We start from the raw sequence: 27431 nt of genomic DNA on the forward strand, positions 1-27431 counted from the left end.
ATGAGACTAGCTGCGAAGGGAAGTGAAAACAAGGAATTTAAAATGACAACGCCGATGCCTGGTAAGTGTATTAAAATATTATATATCTTATAATCGCAATTTTGCGTGACATGACAAGTGAAAAAAAAATACTGGGTATATTGTATCAATAATTATTTTGCTTGATATGTAAGTGTTTCAAACAGTTATAAATACTAGTTTCAAATATTTTTATAACTTTCAAACGAATTCAAATTTCCCAGCAATGTTGACTGACAGATCTTGAAAGTTCATGGCTTTCTAACAGCAACTGAATTTCACTACCGATACATGTTTACTATTAAAGTATGATGTTTAAATGGACATATGCCAGGGAAACATCATTATCTGGGCTAATATATACTATGAAATGGCTTATTATAACACAATTATTGGTGGAAGTATTTGTCATGGTATATGAAATTTATTTATCTATTTTCAAATGAGAAGCCAAAGGACAAATTATTCTGTACCACTATCAGAACCACATAACACCACTAGCCATGTGAATGTTTACAATTCATAACTGCTGACCTGAGCAGACTTCATAAACCCGATTTATCCGAATCCTCTGCCAAATAGGCTTAATGACTGTTTGGTAGGATATTTGGGGTCATGAACCTCGGCCTTTTAATGTTAGATTACAATAAATACAAGAGCTGATTCTTTGTTTAATCTTTCGGACAGTGCAACAGGGGTCGTCACACTTTGATTGAAATAAATTAAGGTATACATGCTGAGTGTGGGGTATATCAAATGTGTTTTGTTGGATTGTGGTAACTATATATAGACATTTAAATTTTGTTAAACAACGACAACAAGTCAGCTATTCGGTTATAGAGACATGTTTGCGATGTCCATCCGTTGCTTGTGGCCAATCGTACATGCACTGTATACATATATTTTTTCTTATATTAAGCAGCACCAAACATAAATTCCGGAAAGAGAAAGACTCGACCAAAAATGTAATCTAAGGTACATGTTCTTAAAAGTGAAGATTTTGGATGATCCACATGTCTCGTTCTGTTCACTGCCTGACGACGTCACTGCATACTTTGACGTTTGATGTGTGTCGCTATCCGATGGCATGAAAGTATAAACATATATCAGGTCCTACTGTTGTGTTTATAGCTCGACTTAAAAATGATATAGAAATGATTTGGGAAACATGTATTCCTGGCCTATTATGGCCTACAGAAGATTCACATTTAGTTCTAGAAACCCTGAAACATTTTAAATATAATTTTGACCAATCAGCATATAATGACTTTATCAAATTTACTTGCTCAAGTCCATTTCCATTGTCTATATGTCAGAAGGCAAACACGTTATGCCAACAACACAGATAAAAAACTATAATGTTGGTGAGGGCTTTTATTTTGTCGGAAATAAAAATTACCACCGGAATAAGCATGTGTATACTTATTTTTCTGGGTTGAGCTTGAGCCAAACGCCACGGAGCTTGAGCCAAAGCGTGTGTAAACATACACGTGTTTGATGGGAGAATCGGTCTTATAACTCCATAAACAATATGTTTACAAAATAACCGAAATACGTGTGAAGATAAAACATATTTATATGGCACTGCATTCCCCGATTTCTCAAATAAGCCCTCATAATTATGATATTAGATAAAATAACGAGTCATACTTACGTTTTATGATGATGTCCGTTCTTTTGCTCTAGCTCGGAAATGTCATTGTCTCTTTTTTATATACAGCTCCTTAAAGAGTTGGAGCCACTGTTTCGCACTCGTGCTATATAAGAACATGCATGCACTGTCTTAGTATACATAACACGTGCTAATCTGTAATACGCTTACGTATATACAAAATTTAATATGTATACACTAATAACGAACAACCCCTTCGGTATATAAGTTGACGTGAAAACTTCTACTAGTACTATAAACTTACTTATGCACTATTAATGTCACCTCAATGTCATCACAAAACTTATGGGGAACTTAGCGGATTCGTTTCTTACTCGAACGTCCGAGCTGCCCGATATACGTGTGCTCGATTCATGCTAAGCTTACCATTAACGAATTAGTTTAGCTATGTATTACGAAAAAAAACGAGTTTATTCTGCCTATTATTGTGACAATGTTAAATACCAAATCAAATATCTGTAGTCAAAGTCGAATATATATTTTATTACGCTCGCCTTCAAGTTGCAACAGTTATTTGTATAAATCACTTTTAAGAGATTATAGATATATTCAGACTGACACTTTTTTCCAAATTCGTTTAGATTAGCTCAAAAGCTATTTGCTGCTACAAATCAGTTTTGTGTCCGATTTTTTTATTAGAATACTGTTTCGAGAAATAAAGAGAACGTTCTAACTATCTCTTAAGTGAGATGCGGACATCTTTACCACTCCACAACTTTCACTCCTAAATGATCACATTTTCACAGAGGAATCCAAGATCAACATGGATGGTTGGTTGAACGTCTCAGAATTCAGCTGGAATAAATTATATGTGGTCGTAAGACAATATCACGTATATTTCTTCAAACTGCTCGACAAAAAGCAGAGAACTGAACCGGTGCTGGTGCTTGACATTGCGTGAGTAATAAAAAGGTCATTTAGAATGAAATACAATTCAAGCGATAGTATTTGTCTTAAGAAAATGCTAGACATTTCGTGCAAATTTTGATAAATCTAAACTTAAATGACAATTAATAAACATGCAGGAAACCAAATTGTTAAAATGTCTCTACTAAAATATAGGCCATTTTGCAATTAGTACGAATTCTTTGTTAAAACAACACTGTTTAAATATTCTTATTATGTTCAATTTGTACGCTTTTTAAAGGCAAATTAAGCGATGATATTTTCAATAGATTAATTTTCTTTACAAAGTACCTAAATATTTTCGAAAACTGTGCCAGGAAAAGATTACAGAATGCAGACAATAGCATGCATGTCTGAACATATTTCCATGTCTATATTTAATATTTTGAACCTTTAAATCGATATTGTTTTTGTCCGTAAAAATCAGTTACTAACGTATTAAAAGGTATTTCTGGTTGATACAAAAACGAACATCAAAATGATCAAAGAAATGGAAACTGATTATTTTCAGAAGTGCTCTGTAAACAAAATATATGGAGTTCTAACGTTTTGCTGAATGCCCCTCGTATTTCAATATTCAATTTCAACTTCTCTTACTTTAAAAATGCAATCGTTGATATAAGGAAATTTCATTTGCTAGTTCGCTCGTCTGCTCTTTTGAACATTTTCGTAGCAATGGTCTCAACGTCATGCTTGTTGGCGTCGGCTTCGTCGCGCCATCTTTTAACCATGGCAATAAATACAAAAACAGTTCAAGATATCCATATGAAACCTGGTACACATGTCTATAGTGATCTAGCGCACATGTGTGGCCAGGCCATATGTTAACAACTCTGGCTTTAAGAATGATTATGTCCTTTTTGGCGGTCGCTCGGCGGCCTTATTAATTAGCGACCCGGGACAAAACTAAGTCAATTAGAATTGGTGTAAGTCAGTATCGATTCATAAATTAATATCTCTAAGCCTTTTTATTTGTCAATAAGAATTATGGTTATCATGTAACAGTTGCTTTTGCTTTTGTTAATCTATCTATTTAAATTTGCATACCTGCAAATGACAAAATATAGGCCATTTACTACGAGCGAGTTTTTAATAACTACAATACGCCAAATGACGGGCAAAATGCGATTTTATAATATCGCCCCTTTTCTATGCGATTTCTCTTTTGAATTTCCGAGGCAAACGTCAGAAATCAGCCACCATAGTTACAGGATATATTATAAAAGATACATATATTATACAATTGCGGTTTTAATATATTACATGCAATGAAATAGCTAGGGGACACATGAACACATGATGTCTTTTGTATATCTTTTAAAAGCACACTGAAAGCATTTGCCTTAAGACATGTTTTTTTTGGTCTCAATCTGCCATAACAAACGGTTGCTCATATACAGTTTGGTGTTTTTATTCAGCTCAATTCAGAACGCTAATAATTTCACAGACGGCGAGTTTCAAGAATTGGGGAGAAGCGGTCGGTCTGGTATTTCCTCAGTGGACAATTATCAGGAAATATGGACAAGGAACCTGTCTAATATATTTGTGGTAAAACGGGTTTATAATACACAATGTTTATGTCCACATAATGGCATCCTTATTAAGGTTCGTATTTGTATCTGATGTTCAATATTCAAGTCTTACTTGTTGATTTAACCCGTTTGATAATATTTGCCTCATATTTAGTTCGTTCCTTTCTATACAATGGATGTTTTCGCTTGCAAGCGCACCGTCACTTCCATTGCAAAACTGGTTCGACATATCAGTACTTATAGGAAATGAAAACAATATATTTTTCGGTCTGTATATTCAAACAAATTCATAGAAATCGGAACAATATATTCATATTTACTCATTGAAACCTTGAATTGTATGATTGATTGATTGATTGATTGTTTGCCTTGGTGTTAATAATAATAATAATAATAATAATAATGATAATAATAATAACTTTATTTAACGAAGGTTACATACTAAGTGTACACTCATTACAGACATACTACTTATTTCCAGCATGGCCTTCACACAAAAAGTATTACAAAAACACATATACTAACTTACATATTAAGCAACACACAAAACATACAATCACTATCACTATCATACTTTTCTCATGTAATTCAACATAATTATACATGTATTCAACATTTCTTCGACAAACACAACACAGTTTAATATGATGATTATAGATTACAATAATTTCATCCTGTAAATAATGTAGATATATTCAATAAAACCACATTCAATCAATATATTTTCAACATTGACACATTTGGTAGTATCCATTACAAGTTGTTGCAAGAATGTCATATACGTACATTAACACAATTCATGTAAACAATGAACTATTTATTATAATGTGAATTAAATTAAGTGTCAAGATTTTTTTCATAAGTGATAATATTATTCTGCCAATAAGTAGCCTTTTAATGCATGTTTAAAGGCTGGAAGCTTATCTTGACATTTAATGTATGTAGAAAGAGAATTCCAAATTGTCATTGCTTTATAGGCAAATGTATTTTTGATATAGTTTGTTCTAGGTTTTACAACAAAAAGATCCTTGTTTTCTGAAGAACGCAAGCTTTAGTGCTCATTTTTGGCAAATGTTAACAATTCTGTGAAGTACGAAGGAGTCAAACATTTCATACTTTTGAAAACAAGTAATGAAAGATGATAATAGCACCTGTCTTCAAAAGATAGCAACCCTGACTGTTTGAATATATGTTTCCACAGTGGCTAGTTCCCGACTTCATTATTAGCTTAATCGCTCTTTTCTGAGTGTAAGTGATTTTTGTGGTATCTGAGGAATGTGTAAGTCTCTAGACACTACAACAGTACTCCATGTTTGACATGATATATGCATTATAATACAATAATTTCATCTAGTCTGTTAGATAATATGCTATTCTTCTTAGAAGTGCAAATTTTGAATTAAGCTTATTCACTACAGTATAAACATGTGTATGCCATGACAATGTCTGATCAACATGCACCCCGAGGGCCTTTTGACCTTAATGACGACTGCATTACTGCTTTACCTTGAAACTCCTTTTTAGGTAATTTCGAATGGGTGTGGTTCTAATGTCCTTATTAAAGATGCATACTACTTCCGCAGTGAGTACATATATCAATACAGTGGAAACCACAGGGACAAACCCGGTGATCAAACCCTGTTTAAGGGCAACATAGTTATACTTTAGTTGCTCTGAATGATAAACACTCAAAGTTCAAACAATACTGACAAACTACAACTGAATCAACCTAGCTTTATCAATAATTGTAAGGCAATTGTCTTAAGTTAAGGTTTAAGTCCTTGCTAGATGTTAAAGCAATTGTTCCTAACACTTACAGGCAAATGCTTCGTTTTTAGCGGATTACGTGTTAACATATAATTATTGCTTTTGTCATTTTATTTTTGCGTGTTTGTACACATTATTAGACATAAGTTTCTCTTCATAGTGATCTATATTCCGCATTGTTTTACATTTTACTTTTAATGCAATCTAAGTAATAGGTTAACACCAATAAATCGAAACCGATTCATTTAAATTTACAAAAGGTAATTCTTGTGTACGTAGTGAACCAGACTTTCTGTTTATGTGCTCATTGAAATGTTATTCCAGTTGACGTATGACGTACAAGGTGAAGTAGTATATGAAGCCTTCTTGGATGCGGAAAAGGTAAACTTCCGTTAGGCATACATAGTTATCAGTGTTAAAAGGTTCAATATTGCATAATATGGTTGACGCACATTGACGCTGAAACAATGCCTTTCGAATGACGTGTTACTACGCACGCAGCTTAATTAATGTTGAAGTATTTTGACTTCCTATGACAACCTTCAATAGATTTAAAATGATTTGAATGCTCAGTTAAATGTTCCATTGCTCTTAACCTCTCGAATGTTTCGAAAAGTTGCGGTACAGTACAGTTATGGCGGCCAGAGCAAAAGTATTACTTTGAACAAGAAGGGGAAAATACCTATAAAGCTTACACATATGATACGTAGATCTGCTAGGGATCTTTTAGCAAAGTCCCTAAGAAGTTTCGTAACATATCAGGTTGTATTTGCTCCCGACCGATATACATTGGAGTTATAGTGAAAACATGTTTGTCTGAACCAACATCGTGAGATAATAGGAACTAAGGCGCTGCCTCTACGGGCTTGAAGTATTATTGCCGTACATGTTATAATTAAAGTTAACTCAATCTGAATGACTAATTGAAACATACTAGAAGTGAAAGGGAAACGTACATGCAAAGGCAACTTGGAAGTCTTTCTAACAATATTGATTGCACAGAATAATATTACAAACAAGAGTATTTTTTACTATAAGTAAATGGACAAAAATCAATTTAAATATGATGGTAAATTATGCCATCATGGGCAAATATTCTGTGAGGTGTTGCGGAAAACACTGAAGCTAATAAGAATTCTTTTACTGGAAACAATTTCTAGCTATTGTGTTGCCAGTTTCATTTATTCCCTAAATGAATGCAATTATAGTTAAAATGACAAAAAAAAAGTTTGCTACTTACTGTATTGAATAGTAATGAAACACACTAAAATCCTATCAAATGTAGAACTATTTTCAACGCATAAACAAATATATCCATAAATGGAAATGCCGATTGAAAATGTTCATGTACCTCGGGTGTTTCCGTATTCCTTTTCATTGGTAAACGGAGGTGAAACCCGCCTTAAACATGTACAATTTGCTTGCCGGCCTGCGCGCGTTTTATATGAGCAATGCATGACAAGCTTTTCTGGTTCCAGTTTTATGGTTACGTTGTGCCCTACCAAAAAGATTGCTATCACTCCAGCAAAGAAAAGATTGAGTCTCTTTCACGTAAATACGGTATAAGGACTTTCGTCCAGCTGTGCTGGACTTCAAGCTCGTATACTAGAAGCACCAGTAAATGTTTCTCTACTTAATCACTAGATTCATTGATCGGTATGGACTCATAAGGGGAATACCTTTCCAAGGATGTGGGCATATGTTTAACCAATTAACATTGCCATCAACTTTCAGATAACCTCGGAATACCTCGAATATAAAGGTCACGTATTTCAAGACGTGCAATATAGAACACCAACAATATGTCATGCATGTGAGAAATCCATGTGGAATATGTTGCATCCTCCGCCAGCATTTAAATGCACAAGTTAGTATTACCAATGATTTATTTTAATAAAATTAATGCAAATTCACATTTGCAGTCAACTAATGGAGTTCATTTAGTTAGGTACGGCGGATGAAAATGGTTCAATATAATATGTAGGAGTACTTTACTAGTCAAAGACGTCATTCGTTTGTGTACAAACACGGACAGGTTCTCTTAGCAACTTAAAATAGGAAGAACAGTTCTGGTTTCTTCTTCGGTTATCGACTTGAGAAATCTTTCGAAAGGCGACATTGAAATCGAATATTTCACTTGATTGTTTCCTACAGTTTATGCTCTTTTCTTTAGTATTGATATCTTCAATCAAATAAAATCAATTTATTACAGTGAACGATCGTATGCTGAAAACAAATGTGCCGACAGAGCGTTTGAAAATATGTATTCAAATATTTATTATTATTATTATTATTATTATTATTATTATTATTATTATTATTATTATTATTATTATTATAATTTAATCTTCATGCAATACAACGCCTACAATTTATAAGCGGACACATATACAGAAGGGTAAAATGAACCTTAACTAATCATTACAATAATAGATAATTGTTGCGTGTGACTAAGTTTAGACTTAGAAGTTACACACGAATCTTGTTCAAATTATGTATTTACCTTGCATCATTTGTTCTCTTTTGCAGTATGTGACATCAAAACACATAAGAAGCACTATGACAAGGACGACGGAAGCATCAAGTCTTGTCCTAGGATTCCAATAGGTACGAATATTGGTAGCATAATTCAATTATTGTATTTCAATTGTGTTTTTACTTTGTTTAATAGTTCTTCTTTACATGAAAAACAACAATTGTTTTTTTAAATTCTATTACCAGTTTTATTTTGGGTCAATTGAATAAAATGTGCGTATAATATTTTCTATTCGTCTACTTTTCAAAAATAAATTGTAAATGTATTTTATACAATACGCGTATTATACCCTTGTTGAAACCATGATATGGCTGTCATCTGTGCCGTTATGGAAAAATGCATTTTTTGTGCTTTACACAATACATACATGATCATAATGACAACCCATGAAACACGTAGTATGCCCCTGTTTGCACCTATTTGTTAAGTTCTTGTTTGTGAAAGTTGAAGACTTTTAGTCAACGTTGAGTATACCAAGGGCAGTTTCGTCGATGACTTTTATAAAATCAGAAACACATTGCACCAACACCAATACATATAATAAAACATCCCGATAACAATACTGATTCAATGTTTTGTGTTTTTTATAATAAAAAAAAGTTTTATTAAGTTTCGCGACTTCTTTGCAGCTAAACATGCTGATGTTGGATTCAACCTTAGGAAACTTTTATTAGAGGCGGAATCTCCTGACCAGAAAGATGCTTGGATAACCCACATCAATGGCAGAATTAAGCAGTTCAAACACCACTAGGAATCTTGACATGATACTGAACATTCTGCAGGGGTGTCAACGTTAACGAATACTCATGAAAATAATATTTAGAGAGTTTAATTTCAGACTAATATAAAATTGTTGGCCTACCGTTTCTTCAAGACTTGCCTTATACAGACAATTAGTTTATATAGTACACTGGCAGATACAAGGACAAGCCCAGTAGCCTAATCTAAACAAAAGTTTAAAGGCACAAGGCTGAATCATAAACGAGCGACACAAAAGTTACAAACAACAAAGACAGATAACACATTGCGGAAAAGTATATATTTCAATAATGACAATATTCGTATGTGGTCTGTGAAATTATTGGTCCTTCATTGGTGTTTAAACAAGTTAATGTCTATATATTCTGACATTTGACGAAACATTTATCCGTGTTAAAATGAAATACTGGTCTTTATTCTGCAGGTCTAGACTTGATTTTGTTTGCATTACAGTGTCGACAGGGTGTTTTCTTTAACTTTTCCTGTGTAAACACTATTACGCGCTTATGTCAATGTACTGTACCTTAATATGTATTCAAGGTCCTAGTTATGCTTTAAATAGCGATTATATTGTTTTACATGATATACTACATGTACTATTTGTTTGTTTGATGCATTGTGGTCATATTGTAAATAAAAAATTACAAATTTGTAAATGCTGTAATTTAAGGACAGACAATATTATTGTTCATCTCTTACTTTATTGTCATGCGCAAGAAGATTACCATAATTCCCTTTGGGTTACAATTTACGAACATAGTGGGCTCGACATTTTTAAGTCGATAATGACAATGACATGTACTTATCAATGTATGTATTTATTTTCACCTAGTTCCGATATGTATGATGAAAGCTTTGTTAACTATCCTGTCACAGTTTCAATAGTAAGACTCTTGCGGTGGGTGTAGCTTTAGATTACAAAATAGCTTTAATAACGGTTTTCACTATAAACTGTCATAATTTACGTTTTGTTTAAGGCAACCTTAGTGTTTACTTTATGATATTTGCTACGCTATTACTAATTTGAACAAGTGTGCTTCACTTGTATTTTACAAAGAAAGTGCCATGTAGATATTGTCTGTAATACATCTTTGAATAATTATCGTTCATATTTTTTGTCAATTAAGACTACATCTTACTATCTATACATAATTAAATGTGCATGGAAGATGTCCTTGTAAATGATTACGCAAAATGTTTAATGTTCGTAATGTCCATCTATATAATATCCTAATGTTCTTTTGATGTTCGTGTATATCATACCATCGATGTGTGTATATATTCTTTGTGTTCATCTGCATATATGTAAATCTCTTCACTTACGCCATGGAGGAATAAAAAGTATCTTTTTCCCACATCAGATAAGTAGATCCAAAAATTTAACTATTAATTATGCTAGAAATTCTTATCTTGCCCACGGGCAAAGATAAAACAAGTACCCGTATGGAACTCCTTTTTAATGGCCATCACATTGTAATTATCTCCCCTGTTGAAGACTGTCGTCTGTAGCATCATAGAAACCTTGTCTTGTGGTAATATTTAGAATGCTAATTAATTGTCACCATAAAAATGTTTTCACGCACCTGTCAAGAAATAATGCGTCACTCTCCTCAGAACTATTTAAAGACCGGTTTGACTTTTAACATAATCTGAATCACTGCGCGCATATCCATGACAACCACGAATAATCACATATCCATACGCATTTATTTTCACTACGCACAAAAGAGTTTCAACAAAAAGTACATTTTTACTTAATTTTATTTAACTGAGGTGGGAAAAAAGCATCTACCATAGCCGCTCGTATAACATAGGTTCATCCCAACCCTCGGGCAGAGTGTTTTGCGGAAACTCGGTAAACAGCAAGCCAGCCAGCCAGCCAGCCAGCCAGCCCGCCCGCCCGCCCGCCCGCCCGCCAGCCAGCCAGCCATCCATCCATCCATCCATCCATCCATCCATCCATCCATCCATCATCCATCCATCCATCCATCCATCTATCTATCTATCTATCTATCTATCTATCTATCTATCTATCTATCTATCTATCTATCTATCTATCTATCTATATTAAAACCTACTTCCGGCGTAATAAAACATATAAGAATTTCCACCATCTAAACTGTTGGTAATTAGTTAGTGAAGGCATTATATTTCCCTTCAGAGAAATTTCTATATTTTGATAACTTTTATAGTTTATAAATGTAACAGAACAATCCGTACCCCAACATTATCTTTAAGCCTAAAAGAGGGAGGATGAAGTGGCTTAATTATTCTCAAACATCTGTATCTAGCTACGTGTTTTGATTCATTATGCTTCAAATATACAGGAGAAATAAATGAGATCATAGTATTCTAGAAGCAGTTTATTAAATAACATAGGTACCCGATATATGTAGCCTTAGTTTTCAAAACCATTTTTGTCCATTGGGATGACATTACTTTTCAAATCTGGCATACTTTTATTAGGGTTAATCAGATTCTGTTTATTGATTTAAATTATGTGAATCAGTAGGTTTGAACAGAGGCTGGGTCAGTTGACAAAATATCATCTCAAACACTAAGCTGCTGAAACGGTGTAGCTGTCACATTAAAACGTTTTATTTTTGTAAATTCATACTAAGCCCTTGACCATATCATAAACATAACATAAACACTACATAAATAAACACATTTAATACAAAAATTAACAATTAAAAAAATAATGATTGGCGACACAGTGTATTCATGTCCAGTATATATATAGTTAAGGAAGTGAATGTCACTGATCTGTATAAATGATCAAATTCATCTGAGCTAATCATGTGTAACGTGAACTTAAATATTTTGACCTTTGTTTTCTTTTTTCTTAACATATTTGTTTACATACTGATTGCTGTTATGAGGGAGCCAGAGTTCTAGTTATTCTGCACTTCCATACTGTACCTTAAAAGGAATTAAAAGAATAGTCATAAATAAATCATTTCTTGATAAATGCTTAGCTACAACATTGTTGTGTTTTGAATTCTTAGTGACTATAACAATGTTGTATTTTGATTTCTAAGTAATTGAAAATGTTAAAATATCTAATGTCAATACCATTGACTTAAAATTTCACTGTTTACCCGCTTTGGCAGAATGATAGAATACTATTTAAAAAGTATATTACCAGACTTTAAATGCAATACTATTCAAGTGTTTCAAAACAAGCATCTCAAACTATTGCAATGATTTGTCTAGATCCCTAAGCGTTAATACAGAATGTACATATGCAGACTTTAAAATCAATTAGTCAACCGAAATGATTTTATTAGCTTTACAGAAATATTGCAAACGCATAGAATCCAAATATTGTTTAATTATTAACTTCAAGTGGTAATATTTCTACCTATTTTCTATTCCTTCAATAAAATAAAAAAGAGTTTGATGAATATTTTTATTGAATATGTATTCACCGTCAATTCTATGTGTTTCTGAGGATTACAAAACAGATATGGTAAATACAGGAACACCTTCTTCTCTGATGATCAGGCAGCTGGACATCCTGAATTGTTAAAAGTCCAACTAAAAGCAATAAGATGTCAAAACACACACACTCATTCATTTCACATCATATCCATGTAGCACTAGTTATTAACTTAAAACGCACACACGAACATGTTCATAACAATAAGTTATTCTTTAAATAAACAGTGCAATTATAATTACTAGTTTTAATATTAGTGAAGGTCCATTTCTTAAGAATGTTTAAGGACAAGTATATCAGTAACATTCATCCATAAGACAAGATTAAATACACCTGAGAGTACTGTATTGCGTTTTAGTACAAATACCTTGTACTGTAACTGCTAAGATATACGTCTGTTTTGTCTGGTTCTGTATGTTGTAACCCTTAGTTTTTATCTTGCCAGCCAATCAGGGTACTGCGAGCAGTGCCCTCTCATTCCGTGATCATGTGGTAGTCATGTGATCACAATAACTGTAAAAATAATCTTAACATTATCAAAATATTAAAATGTTAACCTAACCAAGGAAGATTATGTTTGTTTTAAACTCTATGAAATGAGAGTGTACAAGCTTCAATCTAAGGAATTCGTAACGTAATCTTCAACTGCTATTACATACCAATAAACTCTGCTTGTACCCTGGGTGGGGATCATCTGATTTCAAATCCTTTATGGTTATTTTTAAAATGTAGCTCATTTATTTAATAATATTCATCTATGACTGTCATAAATAATGATCATTTACATTTTATTACAATATATTGGGAAAGAACACTCTGTCTCCACAAGGACCTGGTTCACACATTTGAAATGATGATCAACAAAAAAAAACAATATAAAAATTAACCTGGGATGAGCCGGGGAGAGGCTCAAACCCACGACCGCCGTAGCGCTAGCACGGCTTTCTACCCAACTGAGCTTTTTGGTCGACTGGTTTCTACCCACACACAATACCATGTTGTATTAACGTTTCATACGCCGGTGTTTTTCAAACTGTTCATTCGGATAATGCTTTCCAAGTAGGCCTAACGGAGTATCTTATGCTGCAGCAGAATCATTACATTTGAACATACGAAACGAATAAATAATGTAATATTTTTTTGTGAAAATGAAAGTGTCAGTTAACTGGTCAATCTGCAAGTTCATAACATTTCACAGTTAATATTATTGTCTTAAACTATTCATATTTAATATTTTACTCAAGCGTATGTATCCGCATCGTTTTAATAGGTCAATAGTCCGTATTACGATACTATTGTAATTGTTTTGCGGACAAACAACTTCAATTTTCTAAGACGCCATTTTTTTTTGGAAGTGTTAATTACTGGAATACTTCGGTAATTAATGACACGTAAAAAACAGTAAAAATAAAATACAGGATGGAAAGGAATATTAATTATAAACTTTATCCAGTAGCAATCTGTTCCGAGTACAATTTACGGGTGCCGGTGTTTACCTCGTAAATAAACGGCTTATGCAGCATCAGATGGTGACCTTTTAATGGCATTTGGTATATATATAGAAAAGTAGTTTCGGAAGATACCTTGAAATATTCGTCAAAACGACACCATTCGGAGCATACGAATTTGCTATTTTTTTGTAAATTGCCATATTCTCACAGCTTATTTGGGCATGAAGTGTGGAGAAAACTTCAGCTTCGTGCCTGCAGTCTCAATTTGATATAGACAACTATTAAGTAGCGCAATATGTTATATCCTACATTCAAATCATATACTACTGTCTATAATCTGGTGATGTTTTTGTCTCTTCCTTTGTTTTGGGTCTTGACACTTGTTAATTTAAAGCCACAATATTAAACACTGCAACGAGAATGAGCTATTTACTTGAATGTGAAAGCATTTCTGATTGCACCATTTTTATTCATACTTCATACATGTATTTAACAACAGTGCAAGATAGACGTTGTATGCATTCAAAGCTCATTATTCAATTACTTAGTACAGATAAGGATGCCATGCTATAGTTTCCATTTTCTTGTTTTGTGAAATACTGAAGTTTAGAATAATCATGAACGTGTTAATATGTTAATGGTTTTTACCCTATTCTGTTACTCATAATGGCATCCCTCTGTTATTATGAAAGTCATAGAGTGCTGATATTATATAAATATCAGATGCCATGGTGAGTGGAAGCATATAAGTATATTTCATAAGTTTCCGGTACGGATAGAAAAATCCGACCCTAAAATTATGAATTTGTGGAAAAATTGACGTAGAAAACAAACGCACTTTTGTACATTTCACCAAATGCGCGTGCGACGTTGTGTACTGACGTCATGAAGCGCAGTAATTTTAAATCACTATCGACGTCAAATAGTTCCTTTAAAAATCGCGCTTTTAACGATTATTTATTTTCAATTTTAATTAAAAGTATTGAATACTTATATTTTTGATTACGCTTTATTGAAATTACTTCTCATAAACCATACAATAAAAGAAATAAGAAGTGGCGCGTTGTTGCGCATGACTCATCTTACATGGGGGGTGTACGATTAATAATGTCTGTCATGTGTTCCCGTTCCGGATGAAAAAAATCCGACCCGAGGGCACTTGCGTTGCCGGGTAACGAGCCTTACCGAGTTACCGGCTTCGCAGCGTGCCCGAGGGTCGGATTTTTCTATCCGGAACGGACACACATGATAGATATTTTTTTCTAGCATACATTAAATTACATTTTTTGTGAACAAAATACATAAAAAAGCGCATTTTTGTACATATCACCAAAAAGCGCGTGCGATGATGTTTACTGACGTCATGACGCGCAGTAATTTGTATTCACTGCATACGTCAATAAGTTCCTTCGACATCACGTCTTTTAAGGGTTATTTTGTTTTGTTTTCTAAAATTTATTTTAGTAATGTTAATGTTAATGTAACTCATCTATTTAAATCTCAAAATTATGATTACATAAAGTGAATTATAAAAGAAATTGAAATTATTACGTCACAGCGCGTGACTCATCTGGCATGGGGGGATGCCAGATGGAGATTTCCAGCACGGCTGAATTCACCGGAAATGCCTATCCGGTGTGCTAGAAGAGTTTTTCCAGCACCGGTCACATGACCGGAAACACACGTCCGGTATGCAAGAATATAATATGTTAACTCGAGCACGTTTAAGTCAGCCGAGCTATCACCCTCCACGGCATCTGATATTTTTTTATGTTTGCGATTATTTACCATGTCATGAGCAAGTCACGTGAGATTAATAACATACATTTTCGTATACATTTTGTGCACAAAGAACTTCTAAACATTTTGTTCTGTTTTCATAACAAATGCAATCCAACCCCATAGATGATATATCACTATGGTTACTGTGTAGCCTTAAAAGGAAAATTTCCACAATATATTCGGAACGTTGCATGAATAATGCCCGTGTGTGCCAGACGGACGATGTTCAATTTCTCGATTCTGCACGGTTGGAAACAAGCCGACAAAATATCAAAATGTTCTTCATGAACTAAAGTACGGATGCAATGACTGTTTTGTTTTATCAAAAAAATTAATGGATTTAGAAGGGTGCAAAATCTCGTGTGAATGTTTTGCCATCAATGAATGTCATTGCCCTCTAGTGAAGGTGTTATAAATCATTACGATTGTGCATTAGTGCTGCATGGCATTTTTAAATAAGCAATTTCATGTTCAATTATCCCCTTGAGAAATAAGCATAGATTTTCCCGTTAAAATAAAAAAATGTGTCCCGTTTTCCGTCTTTTTTAATAGAGCGAGCCTGGCAATTCACTTGTGAAAAACATCTCAACACTGGAGGCATTTCAAGAAAAATAAATCAGCAAAAAAAAACATTAATACACAAGCAGCATTAAGTCATTATCGGCAGCTGCTGCAGGCAATAGTAATAACCATTTCCTGCAAAGCATCATTATTTTAAACTCGCACTGCTGATTTCACAGTCAACCACCGTTGTGGAGCGTAGATTCTTGCACATGAATGTCTTGTGGATATGTTACAGGCTACATCAGATGCCTTTCTGATGTTAATTTGGAAGCCCGGTAAACCCATAGTATATGTTTCGCGATTAAAAGGTGTTGGTATTCTGTTTGTCGAGAAAGAATATGTAAAAATACACCGAAAACAATATGAAAAAAGTATTTTGCTTGATTCACTATCTCGACGCAGTATTCCAACGAAGCATTTAAATTGCAAATTATCACGTGGTATACACGCACTGTTTCTTGTGAATTAAAAAAAATGCCCATTTCAGTATCATCCCTCTTGACAAAACTATTTGATTATGTTATAGTAACAATTGTCGAATGTATATTATTAAAAGCAAGTTCCATCATCAATCTTTTTCTGATATGTTTACGAGGAACTCAAGATTTTCAGTTATGAGCCTAAAGTCTCCAATTCAAACCACAGGTGATAGTGAATATTGGCCTTGTGCACGGGGCGCATTTGTGGTTAACTTGCTAACTATCGCACACACAGAACAGTATCAGTCAAACTCGGGGTGCTATTTTTAATTTTCATTGATGCTCGAACTCTTTAAAAAAGTATTCAAATAATTTTCTGATTCCCGAACAATTAAATATACCGTACTCGGACAAGCCTGACAGCCTTCGCCTTAACGATGACCATGTTTGAAGACACAATGATCAAGGCCACACAAACATTGAACGAGAGTCGTTCATCGTCATAATGCAAAGAAACAACACATGAATTAAATTAATTGAAATAAAACAACACAGCCCATCATTAACTCTGACCACGCACTTTCATTTCGCTTTAGCTAATAGACCGCCAAGACGAGCCACTAAAGATCGGACTGGCATGTCTCTACCTTGCTCTAGACGCTACGGTGTGAATATGTGATTCTTGAAAACCGCAGTTTGGCCATACACACTTCATTCCATATATCGTCATGCTCCTACTTCAAATGCACATACCCAGCAGGAGAAAAGTTACATATACTATTTAGTTGAGCAATCAAAGAGAACACTACTGTCATAACTTTACTTTCTATGATAAAGACACAGCAAGCAGCCTGAAAGGAAATGCGTCGAAATAAAACTTGAATAACACAAATATACCTGCTCGTCATGCATAACAAAATGTGTAACAACATATTGCTAAACTTGTTTCATTGTTATATATATGCTATATATACGCAGTGTTCATTCCCATATTTTGACTTTACAAAACTCGTGTAATTTTCTTTGGAAGTCATATAACGCTGACATAGCAATACTTTGTTATGGAATTGTTCGTGCCAACAATAAAGTACAATATAACCCATGTACTTGTCATCAAGGGAAATAACATTTGCAAACACTTGGCACTGCAATGTTAGAAAATTACCGCTATGGAATAATAGGTTAATCAACTTTTAAATGGACATATACAGGGTTATACTGTTATATAAAATAAGTGTATTGGGAAATGGAGCTTTTAAACATATTTGAACTGTTTAAATTCGTTGTTTAGACCTCACTGACGTTGTCTAATTGAATCGTGGCAAAGGAATATCGTTCCAGTCGGTGCTAGGTAACGTTGACAGTGCCTACCATGTCTTGTATGCAAACAGATACGTCACTAGGGTTTACTACTCCCAAAGTTATACTTTAAAAACAACAATTATTTCTAGCAACAAAATCACCGCATCTCTTTTAAAGAAACCGAGATATTTTTATCTTTCATACCCTCTCGACACTGTGCCCTACCATGTTACAAGACTAATACTATCATTGGGACCGACGCTAGTGATCGTTTTTATTCATTCCATTGTGGAAAGGGGAAGGTTGTTATCTTAACGGTTTCGGTCTGCATTTTCTGTTAGTCAAATCTCAACTGGATTTAACAGATTCTTGCTGTTTAGAAAAGCACAAGTGATTATTAGGAATAACAATTCATTAACATATGATGAATGTATTTCGTTATTGGAATACGGATTAAATGCAAATGTAACATTATTTCATGACATTTTGCAAATGGAAAATAGGATTAACGACATATTTCATTTCCTTTCCTCAATGAGACCTCACGGATAGTTGAACACTTAGGGGCATTTACGGGGAGAAAACATATATTCTATAAATGGACCTGTCACTCCTTAGGAATGAGATTAACATCAAAGCCACACATCTCCTACTACATGTATTGGAATATCCGGCGATTTTGCGATTTTAAATCAGACTACCAAACTTTATTTGGTTACGAACCAAAATTTATCTTTCGAATTCCTATCTGTAAGTGTTGCTGTTGTCAAGATAACAAACAGCTGATATCGTTTTTGCCGTTACTACATCGTTATACCAATATAGATTGTTCTTTTGAACATACGTGAAAATAAAAATGTCCAATTGATCACCATCAAATCGTATTAGATAATCCTTAGTAAATTCTTAAGTATCCGATGGAAAATTCACCAAGTCAATGCTGATAATGTTAAATTAAGATGCCTGCTTACTCCATATAACGTAGGTATACCTTTTGAAAGGGTACTGCTCGTTTATTGAAAATATGTAAACGAAATGTTCTACACAACACTAGGTATAACATAATTGCAGTTTGTGTTTTTGTTCTTTATTTCAACTAAAATCGGACGTTGGAGAGCCTCGTTTTAATATGTAAAGGCCAGAATATATTGTTCATAATATATTCTTCAGTATAATGTGTACAAAATCCTTTTTTTGTTCTATATTCATCAACCCTTCAAATGATTCAATTTGTGCATAGGTTATCTTAGTTGATTTTTGAAGTTAGAACCCCGCGGCCCACCACTGCATGCTAAAAGATGTTGATAATTTTAAACTGATCACTTTTATTATTCAGCCACAGGTTCCAACCGAACGCTGATGTTTTTAAACATTAATGTGCTACAGAAGGAAACTCTTTCATACTATAATTCATATTCATGAAAAAAATAATCTGAAAGTGTTAGCCTATTATGTTAGCGACTGGGAGTCAAATGATTTCAAACAGGCTACTATGTTACTGTTTGTTTATTCGCAAGATTAGATAAACAAGGAATACGCGCTTCATTTGTATACTTGTATGTCTTTTGTGTGTCTCGCGGGGAATAAACGTCAACCTTTCTGTTATTGCCATTTCACAACGCTACTTAATCATATTGACTAATACGTCATTTAGGTAAGTACAATCGGTTAACTTGATTACTTTACGTACAGGTAAAACCTTGAACAATCCACATTATCCAAGTTTATACATACAGTCAGTAGTATTTCATTTCAAAACACAAACTATCAAATTGATGTATTTAGTGGATTTCAGGCATTAACTCTGTGCCTCTAAGTCGAGGCAGTGCCTTTGTTAAATGCTTCCGGCGCGTTTCATTAAGTATCTATTTAGTCGTAAAATGAAATAATCTAAGGTTCATAGTTTTGTTAATTTGTTCGATAATTTGAGTTAAGCCCCGGCTTTGAAAATGAACACAAAGTTAATGAATCGATACCCTCCAACATTTTGACATTTTTGAAGCTTCTAAAGAATTAAAGATATCTTAGTTACCACTTAGATCCTTTTGTTAAAACAGGCCCTTTGTGATTGAGCCAGTCCCTGTTTCTAATAATGCATTATTAAAATGAGAGACATCCATTAGCAAGAACATAATATGTTTGACAAAGAAATTCAAAGATATGTCGGTGTATATATTTGATAGTTTATTAAAGTCTCATCAATACAACATATATACATCACCTATTAAATATACATTAAAATATGCATTGCCACTCAGTATAGTTATAAGAGACTATAGCACACACACAAAAAACATAAAACTACATATTACTTATTTAACATCTAAAATCGATATTATATACAAAAGTAAGAAACTAGAAACCAATGCTAATCTTGTTTTAAAACTTAGTTAAATCAAACAAAATAAAATACTGAAAACATGAACGCGCACAAACGTGCATACTTACGAAATGGGTGTAAAAAATCGAATATCACCCCGATCAGACCGTAGATGAACTGATTAGCACTCATTTCTAGCTTAACGTAAAATAACACAATAATTTAAGTTTAAAAAACAACAACAACATTACTTACACAAATAAAACATCCTATAATGAAGAATATCGTTGCAGGTTTTGGCACTAAGTCTTGACAACATGTTATTTGATAAAATAAAAGACAACTTATCTATATCGGACATACTTTGAAATAATGGATTAAATGTGTTCGCCTTTTCTAACAATGGCATTGTTATATTATTATACAACTTACAATAGAATAACACATGAATTTCTGATTCAACAGAATTGCAAAAAGGGCAAAGACGATCATTTAGGGCAAGATTTTCATATCGGCCCGTTTCCACTCGAATAGGGGCTACCCCGCATCTAAATTTACTTAACGCTGCCCTATGTTTTGGCGGCATAATCAATTTACAATAATTTTCAACAGAATAGTTAATTTTATACTTGCAATAGTTTCTTAACTTATTTCCACCCCTTCCACGTATACCTTTTGGTCTATTAATAAAATCGTGCCACTCATTGATATACGCTGACATCATTTTATCATATATTTGGCTAACAACGGTGGATTTTGGTACATGGTCATTCATATTAGTATATATATCCATGTCAAGGCTTACCATCTTCTCATTTACATAATAAAACCAAGATTTGTATGTATTACATGCCTTCCCGTTTGCCCAAAGAGCTATTCGTTTATTGATACGAGACACAGGTGTATTACACAACCTAGACCAATGTCCGACTATAGATTTCCATTGACGGATAATCGGTGGTACTCAGGCCATTTCGCCTGAAACAGCACATTTTTATAGGTAAGGTCGGGTTACCCGAAACAGACATATTTCTTTTTAAGGCCTAACAAGATTTTAACCGTATATTTAATAGCTGAAAGCGCAAAACAATATTAATGATTGGTGAACGCTTAAAGATTTACTATGGTCTACTATAGTCTCATAAAGAAGAAATACTGTGTTTTATGCTTATTTCTTTCAAATTTAACTTGGTACCCTTCATAAGAACCTTTGTGTTCGATTTGTTTATAAATACATTTATGACACTAGTAAGGAAAAGCATATGTCATGTGTTTGCAAATTTATCATTTTGATATTGCAACAGTTGATCATGTATCAAAAAATCTTAATACAAGGAATTACTATTGTTTATCCATTTTTTCGATTATGTTCCACAATGATAATCATTTACACTGCACTTATTCCAGGTGGTGGACCTAATGCTGGGACCATTGGTCTATTGACAGATGCTGTAATATCTGTAGTTGGGAAAAAAGCCTGCGGCCTAATTGGAATCTCCGTCCAGGCCGGAATGCCAATGGACTCGGGATTTCTACAGCTGCCCTCCAACAAGTAAACTCATTAATCGTTGCATGTATAGCTGTAATAGTTACCTCCCGACCATATTGAGTGTAACAGATACTGCTTTTGTTACCATTAAACAGCTAAATACTGGGATTTCTTGCTACCTATTTCTAATGTAAAAGCAGGGTTGGTTTCCGTTGCGATCAGATATGAGAATTTTCACCATGTTGAATTCTAGCCTATAACATTTTAAGCGAGTTGCAGACACCTTAACTTTAGAACCACTCTTCTTATCCATGTTTCCTTAGTGCATCAGACTAATATTTTCATAGTATCATTCATATTTAGAAAGACAACACTGCGATAAATAAAAAAATGCATTCATTCAAGTATTTGTTATTGATTATAAAATTGTAAAGATTAAATAAATAAAGCTAATGACATGTAATAACTAATGGGGTTATCATTTTTTAATTGTTCACCTGCAGCACATGCTCATAGATGAAACATAAATAAGCACTCCATTCTTCCAGGAGTGGGTGCATTAATAAGTATTAACACTGTACATACAAAGAACTTTTATAAAAAGAATGAAGTTACATATTTTTAACAAATTGTTCAGGTAGTGAATGCATCTTGATTGATTAAACTGTTTTCATAAATGTTTTATGTATCACAAACTGAACATTTTAATTTCATTGCAATCATAAACCAGAAAACTGTTTATATTTTTTCAGTGTGTCCACAGGCATTTCCACAACTAATGGGAGTGATCTTAACAGGTAAAAGTATGGCTATAATAAAAGCAACTTTTAAAATAAATGTTAGGATTAAGAAACAATATCAATTTGCAAATATACTGTCTGACAGTTAAGTTAATATGTAAACTGGTTATACATATTATCAGTTATCTCATACTGATACATTTTTGTTTAGATTGTGATGAAAGCTATCACTATATATAATAAATAGAAAATTTGTATCTAGTTCAAGTGAACAAAGGAAGAGGCCACAAGAACAACAACAACAGGGTTATGTGAAAAGCTGAGAATGCAAATTCAAAATTCAAAATGCAATAATTTTATTGTGTGTTGTTTTTTCCAACTACTTCAATTGTAAATGATATCTGTATTTTATTATTTGTACCAAGTATTTATATCTCCTAAAACCATTACAGTGCATCAACATGGGGAATAAGTGCCAGTTCCAATGCAAGTCTTAGTGCCAGTGAAGACTTGGTTACAAATTACAGGTAACTTTTCAGGACTGTATCATTTATTATTATTAAGGAGTTGCCAAAACGGTCAATTTTTGAGAGTGCATGTTAATGCTGAAATTCACTTGTGTGTGTATATATATTGGTCCAGGGCTGGTCATATTTTTCAATATTGGGTCAGCAAATATATATTATACTTCAGTAGTGGTTAAAACGTGCAGCTGTTATGTTCTTCATACATCAATATATTATAAGTTATTTTTCTCAAGCTATTCATTTTTAATGTAATGAAATAATTTTTTTTCTTTCAGCCCAGTTCAGATGGTGACAGACCTTAATGTGACCAGTGAGACATACAACATGTAAGTAACACATTCATGCCAAATTTTTTACTGCAAACTGTGTGAATAATGTCTATTCATAAAATGAAGTTGTAAACTTTTCATCAGCACATCATCCAATGATTTCAGGCCATGGCACAATCTAAAACAAAGGATAAAAGTTGTCACTGTTAATAAATGAACTGTATATATATGTATGTACAAAGTAGAAGAAAGTCTCACAATCAATTCTTGTACTGTATTTATCAGTACCAAGTTAACTTATAATATGTTATTGAATGAAACTTTATACAAAATGCTTATACTTATATGGCAAACCTGTTTCTGTGGTAACTTTGTTTGGGGTGTTCAAATCACCTTTAGTGATAGCTCAAGTTTCTTTTTTTACTTGTAATTAAAACTGGCTTATTGTTTGCAGCAGTGACTCAGTGATCTGCACCTGTTCCTGCCATACTGTGATGCAAGGTTTGCAGGAAGAGAAGCTACGGCTCCAGATCAGGGTGCTCAAAAAACAGCTTGGCGAAGAATGATTATAGCCTCTGATTCATTTGTACTTTTAATGTTCAGATATAAGATCATAATATATTTCACGGAGTGACCACCAAAATCTCTATTTCACAATTGGTGTAGCTCATCTGTGAAATATTGGCTTCTGGGTTTACAATGTGAAATATTTTGCTATCTTACACTGAATTCAACACTTCTTTTATTATATGCTTAAATATATGAGATAAAATAATTAAAATTTATTGGAAGTTTTTCAGGCAACCGGCCAAAATTTAGGCAAATGTAATGTCATTTCAGAATTGACATCATAAAAAGTGTGTACCAGCACTTTGCACGTTCATTTTGTATATGCATTTCCTTTCAGTAGGAGCTTGTTAAATTTAAAAAATTAAAGAATGGTATCAAAATGTTATTTCACCTATTGAAATATCCTTTTCAATTCATCGGTTAATCTCTATATATCATTATAGAGGATATAATAAAAAAACTTACATGTACTGCTTAAAAGTAGGTGTTGGCGAAGTAATCTCTGTACTGCATACCATGTTGAGGAGCAATGTTATTGTCCATGTTGTTAGCATTGCCGCCGTTATCAATCACGTCTGGCATTGGTATGTTCCGCGCTTTACAGATATTGTGCAAAACAGCGCAGGTCAGAACAATTCTGTAATTTAGAGAAACAATGGAATGTTCTTATTCAGAAATTTAAGAACACTACTGTTCAATTTCAGAATAATTATGTTAACACCGCAAATAACTTGTTTTCTTTAATGTTTTTGAATTAATGAATTGATACACTTTAATAGTATAGATTTTCAGTGATTTTTGGGGAGATTATTTTTACAGCCTGTGCCTTGCAATTTGGAAAAAAGGTTCACTTTGGGAAAAATAAACAGGTCACATTGGCTTAAGTAATGGCAAATATACATGTTTTTACCTTTTTATGAATACATTATCATGTGAAAGAGTAAGTCTTGTAGAGATTTTGTTCATTTTCAATAAATTCATTGTTTTTTTTTATTTATTAAAGTAGCCTTCATTAATTAACTTGGAAAAAATATATAATTTTGGTGGGGGGGGGGGGGGAGGGGGGAGAATTACACGAGGGTAAACAGCCTTTAGAAGGCAGTAAATTGCAACCAAAAGAGCAAAAAAAAAAAAATAATTTGAAACAAAGCTGTTTCATATTATGTATTGAATCTAATAAAATTAAATGTATTAAAAACCTTATATGAAAAAATCAGTTGTATATTCAGATATTGTTTCAGAAAATGTCTGTTAATCCAGTATGTAAGTAAACATTGAAATCAACAAACCACACTGACCAAAAATAATAATAATACCATAAATGTGTTTTTTAAATGGATTGAATTTACAAATATTGTCAATTTAGTTTTGTAAATTTGAAAGGGTTCTTTCAACAACATTAAACAAAAAGGCTCCATACATTGTCTAAACACAGTATTAAGTGCTTTTTGGTTATTTCAATGTATTAGGATTTGATTAACAGAGTGTTAAATAGTAAATACATGTCATTACTGGGTGTTTGTATGTAAAAAGAAATCATTTTTAACTGAATATTTAATCATATTAAGAGAGTTAATGCACCCGGTGAAAGGTTGTTTTCATTTTCTAATTTAACATATGTTTGCATATATATATATAACTGGAACAGTGAGCTCATGAGTTGTATGTTTGACATGTTAACTTATGCTGTAACTTTGCTGGACATGACAAATGCAGGAATGAGTTGAATAAAACAGTATGTGTTCAGTAAATTTTCTGTGTCATGCTTATGTTTGTACCAGTAATGTTCCTTTAATTAAGCTTACACAAATACTTGCTTGTTTTTTAACTTAAAACTTTCCTTAAAGTTTTGGCCTAAAGTTTTGGCCTATGTATTTTGTCTAGGACACAATAGCTAAAATTTTCAGCTCAATGTCACCATAAAACGTTTGATATAAACCTCCAAATCAATAGGGTCACCTACCCATGATCAACATGTCCATCAAGTTCCTGGGCCAAACATGTTCATTGTTTCATTAGGAACAACTCTTCTGACAATGGCCACATGCCCATACATCAGTTTTGTTTTTGTTTGAAAAAGTGCATGAAACTTAAAAGTATATTTTTTTATGCAATTTTTGTTTTGCATATTACTAATACCTGCAAGCTTTTTCTGGCTGCACCCTAATTTCACCATGGAGAACACCGAATCGTCTTTTAAGTTGGCCTATGCCTCTCTCCACCTTGGCTCTAGTAATTTTATGGGATCTGAAATATATATATATATATATATATATATATATATATATATATATATATATATATATATATATATATATATATATATATATATATATATATATATATATATATATATCATAACATATACATTGACGAGTGTAAATAAGATTATTTTCTTACCACTGCCATATCAAAGTAAATGCACTGTGAGAACATGTATGCATCAGTGTATTCAAAGGAGTTCAGAAAGAAAATAATGAAGAGGGCATTGTTGTTTTTAATTACTTTACGAAGAAATAGGTTCAGTTATGTTTCGTGAAAGCTTCTAGTGTTACAGATCACCTTATTACATGATTAAAGTTTACAATTTTCTTTCAGTGTTGACAAATGTTCCAATAATTGTTCACTTTGTTTACTATATCAATGTCATGCAGAATAATTACATTTACCTGTTGTATGCTGTTTGGCTACCAGGCTGGGGATTGAGGTATGGGGTAAGTAGCCACCTTCGCCCAGAATATCCGCTGTCCCCAAGAAGATGGTATTGACCATTAGGTACGTGACCTTCATCAAATAGGTTCCTAAGGCCACTCTGCTGAAGAATTATGCTGTCATGTGCAGACCCTGGCCATCGGGCAACCACATTTGCTATTCTGTTTAAACCATCAAACACAACTTGTACGTTAATTGAATGGAAACCCTTCCTGTTGACAAAAGACGGCTCATCCTCCGAAGGGGCCTGAATACGTATGTGGGTACCATCTATGACACCCACCACCTTTGGAAACTGTGCCAGTCCATAAAACTGTTGAACCTGTGCATCAAGCTCCCTCACTGTTAGTGGGAAACGCACAAACCTTCCCAAAACATCAGCAGATGACAGATGATTTGTCACTTCAGTCAATATTTTTGATACTGCTGGCTGTGAGACATTGTGCATGTCAGCATCGTTTAGCTGAATTCCCCCTGTTGCTAAGTACCTTAGAGTAATAAGGAGTTTGTCCATAGCCGACAAACTCTTATGTCTCATTGTAGCTGGCTCCAGTGCTGGTCCAAACACAGTTTCAAGGTAATTGAGGCCTGCCCTGTTGAAGCGATACCTATCAACAAGTTGCTGGTTGGTAAGTTCATCTAGGATATTGCCCC

The 27431-nt window shown here is 33.5% G+C and overlaps 2 protein-coding genes across 2 annotated transcripts; one reads left to right on the top strand and one right to left on the bottom strand.

Annotated features, from left to right (window-relative positions):
* LOC128205910 (uncharacterized) lies at window positions 1-24061 on the top strand. Its single transcript, XM_052907968.1, has 7 exons — window positions 1-61; window positions 8425-8502; window positions 21878-22022; window positions 22712-22756; window positions 23152-23226; window positions 23502-23552; window positions 23950-24061. Exons 1-7 carry the CDS (start codon window positions 1-3, stop codon window positions 24059-24061), a joined length of 567 nt encoding a protein of 188 aa, XP_052763928.1.
* LOC128206817 (putative nuclease HARBI1) lies at window positions 23548-27431 on the bottom strand. Its single transcript, XM_052909500.1, has 4 exons — window positions 26735-27431; window positions 26205-26312; window positions 24531-24702; window positions 23548-23673 (listed from the first exon to the last, which is right to left on the bottom strand). The coding sequence occupies exons 1-3, from the start codon at window positions 27313-27315 to the stop codon at window positions 24540-24542; spliced, it is 852 nt and encodes a 283-aa protein (XP_052765460.1). The 5' UTR covers window positions 27316-27431; the 3' UTR covers window positions 23548-23673; window positions 24531-24539.

Source organism: Mya arenaria, chromosome 10 (genome assembly GCF_026914265.1).
Source record: "Mya arenaria isolate MELC-2E11 chromosome 10, ASM2691426v1".
Lineage (NCBI taxonomy): Eukaryota > Metazoa > Mollusca > Bivalvia > Myida > Myidae > Mya > Mya arenaria.

What these genes read in the sequence shown, in the direction of transcription:
- LOC128206817 (XM_052909500.1), bottom strand. Translation starts at nt 27,315, where the DNA reads ATGAGACATAAGAGTTTGTCGGCTATGGACAAACTCCTTATTACTCTA. An exon ending in AGCCAAACAGCATACAACAG is followed by an intron (nt 26,313 to 26,734) that starts GTAAATGTAATT and finishes TATATATTTCAG; the next exon opens with ATCCCATAAAATTACTAGAG. An exon ending in CAGCCAGAAAAAGCTTGCAG is followed by an intron (nt 24,703 to 26,204) that starts GTATTAGTAATA and finishes TCTAAATTACAG; the next exon opens with AATTGTTCTGACCTGCGCTG.
- LOC128205910 (XM_052907968.1), top strand. Translation starts at nt 1, where the DNA reads ATGAGACTAGCTGCGAAGGGAAGTGAAAACAAGGAATTTAAAATGACA. An exon ending in TTGTCCTAGGATTCCAATAG is followed by an intron (nt 8,503 to 21,877) that starts GTACGAATATTG and finishes CACTTATTCCAG; the next exon opens with GTGGTGGACCTAATGCTGGG. An exon ending in AATGGGAGTGATCTTAACAG is followed by an intron (nt 22,757 to 23,151) that starts GTAAAAGTATGG and finishes AAACCATTACAG; the next exon opens with TGCATCAACATGGGGAATAA.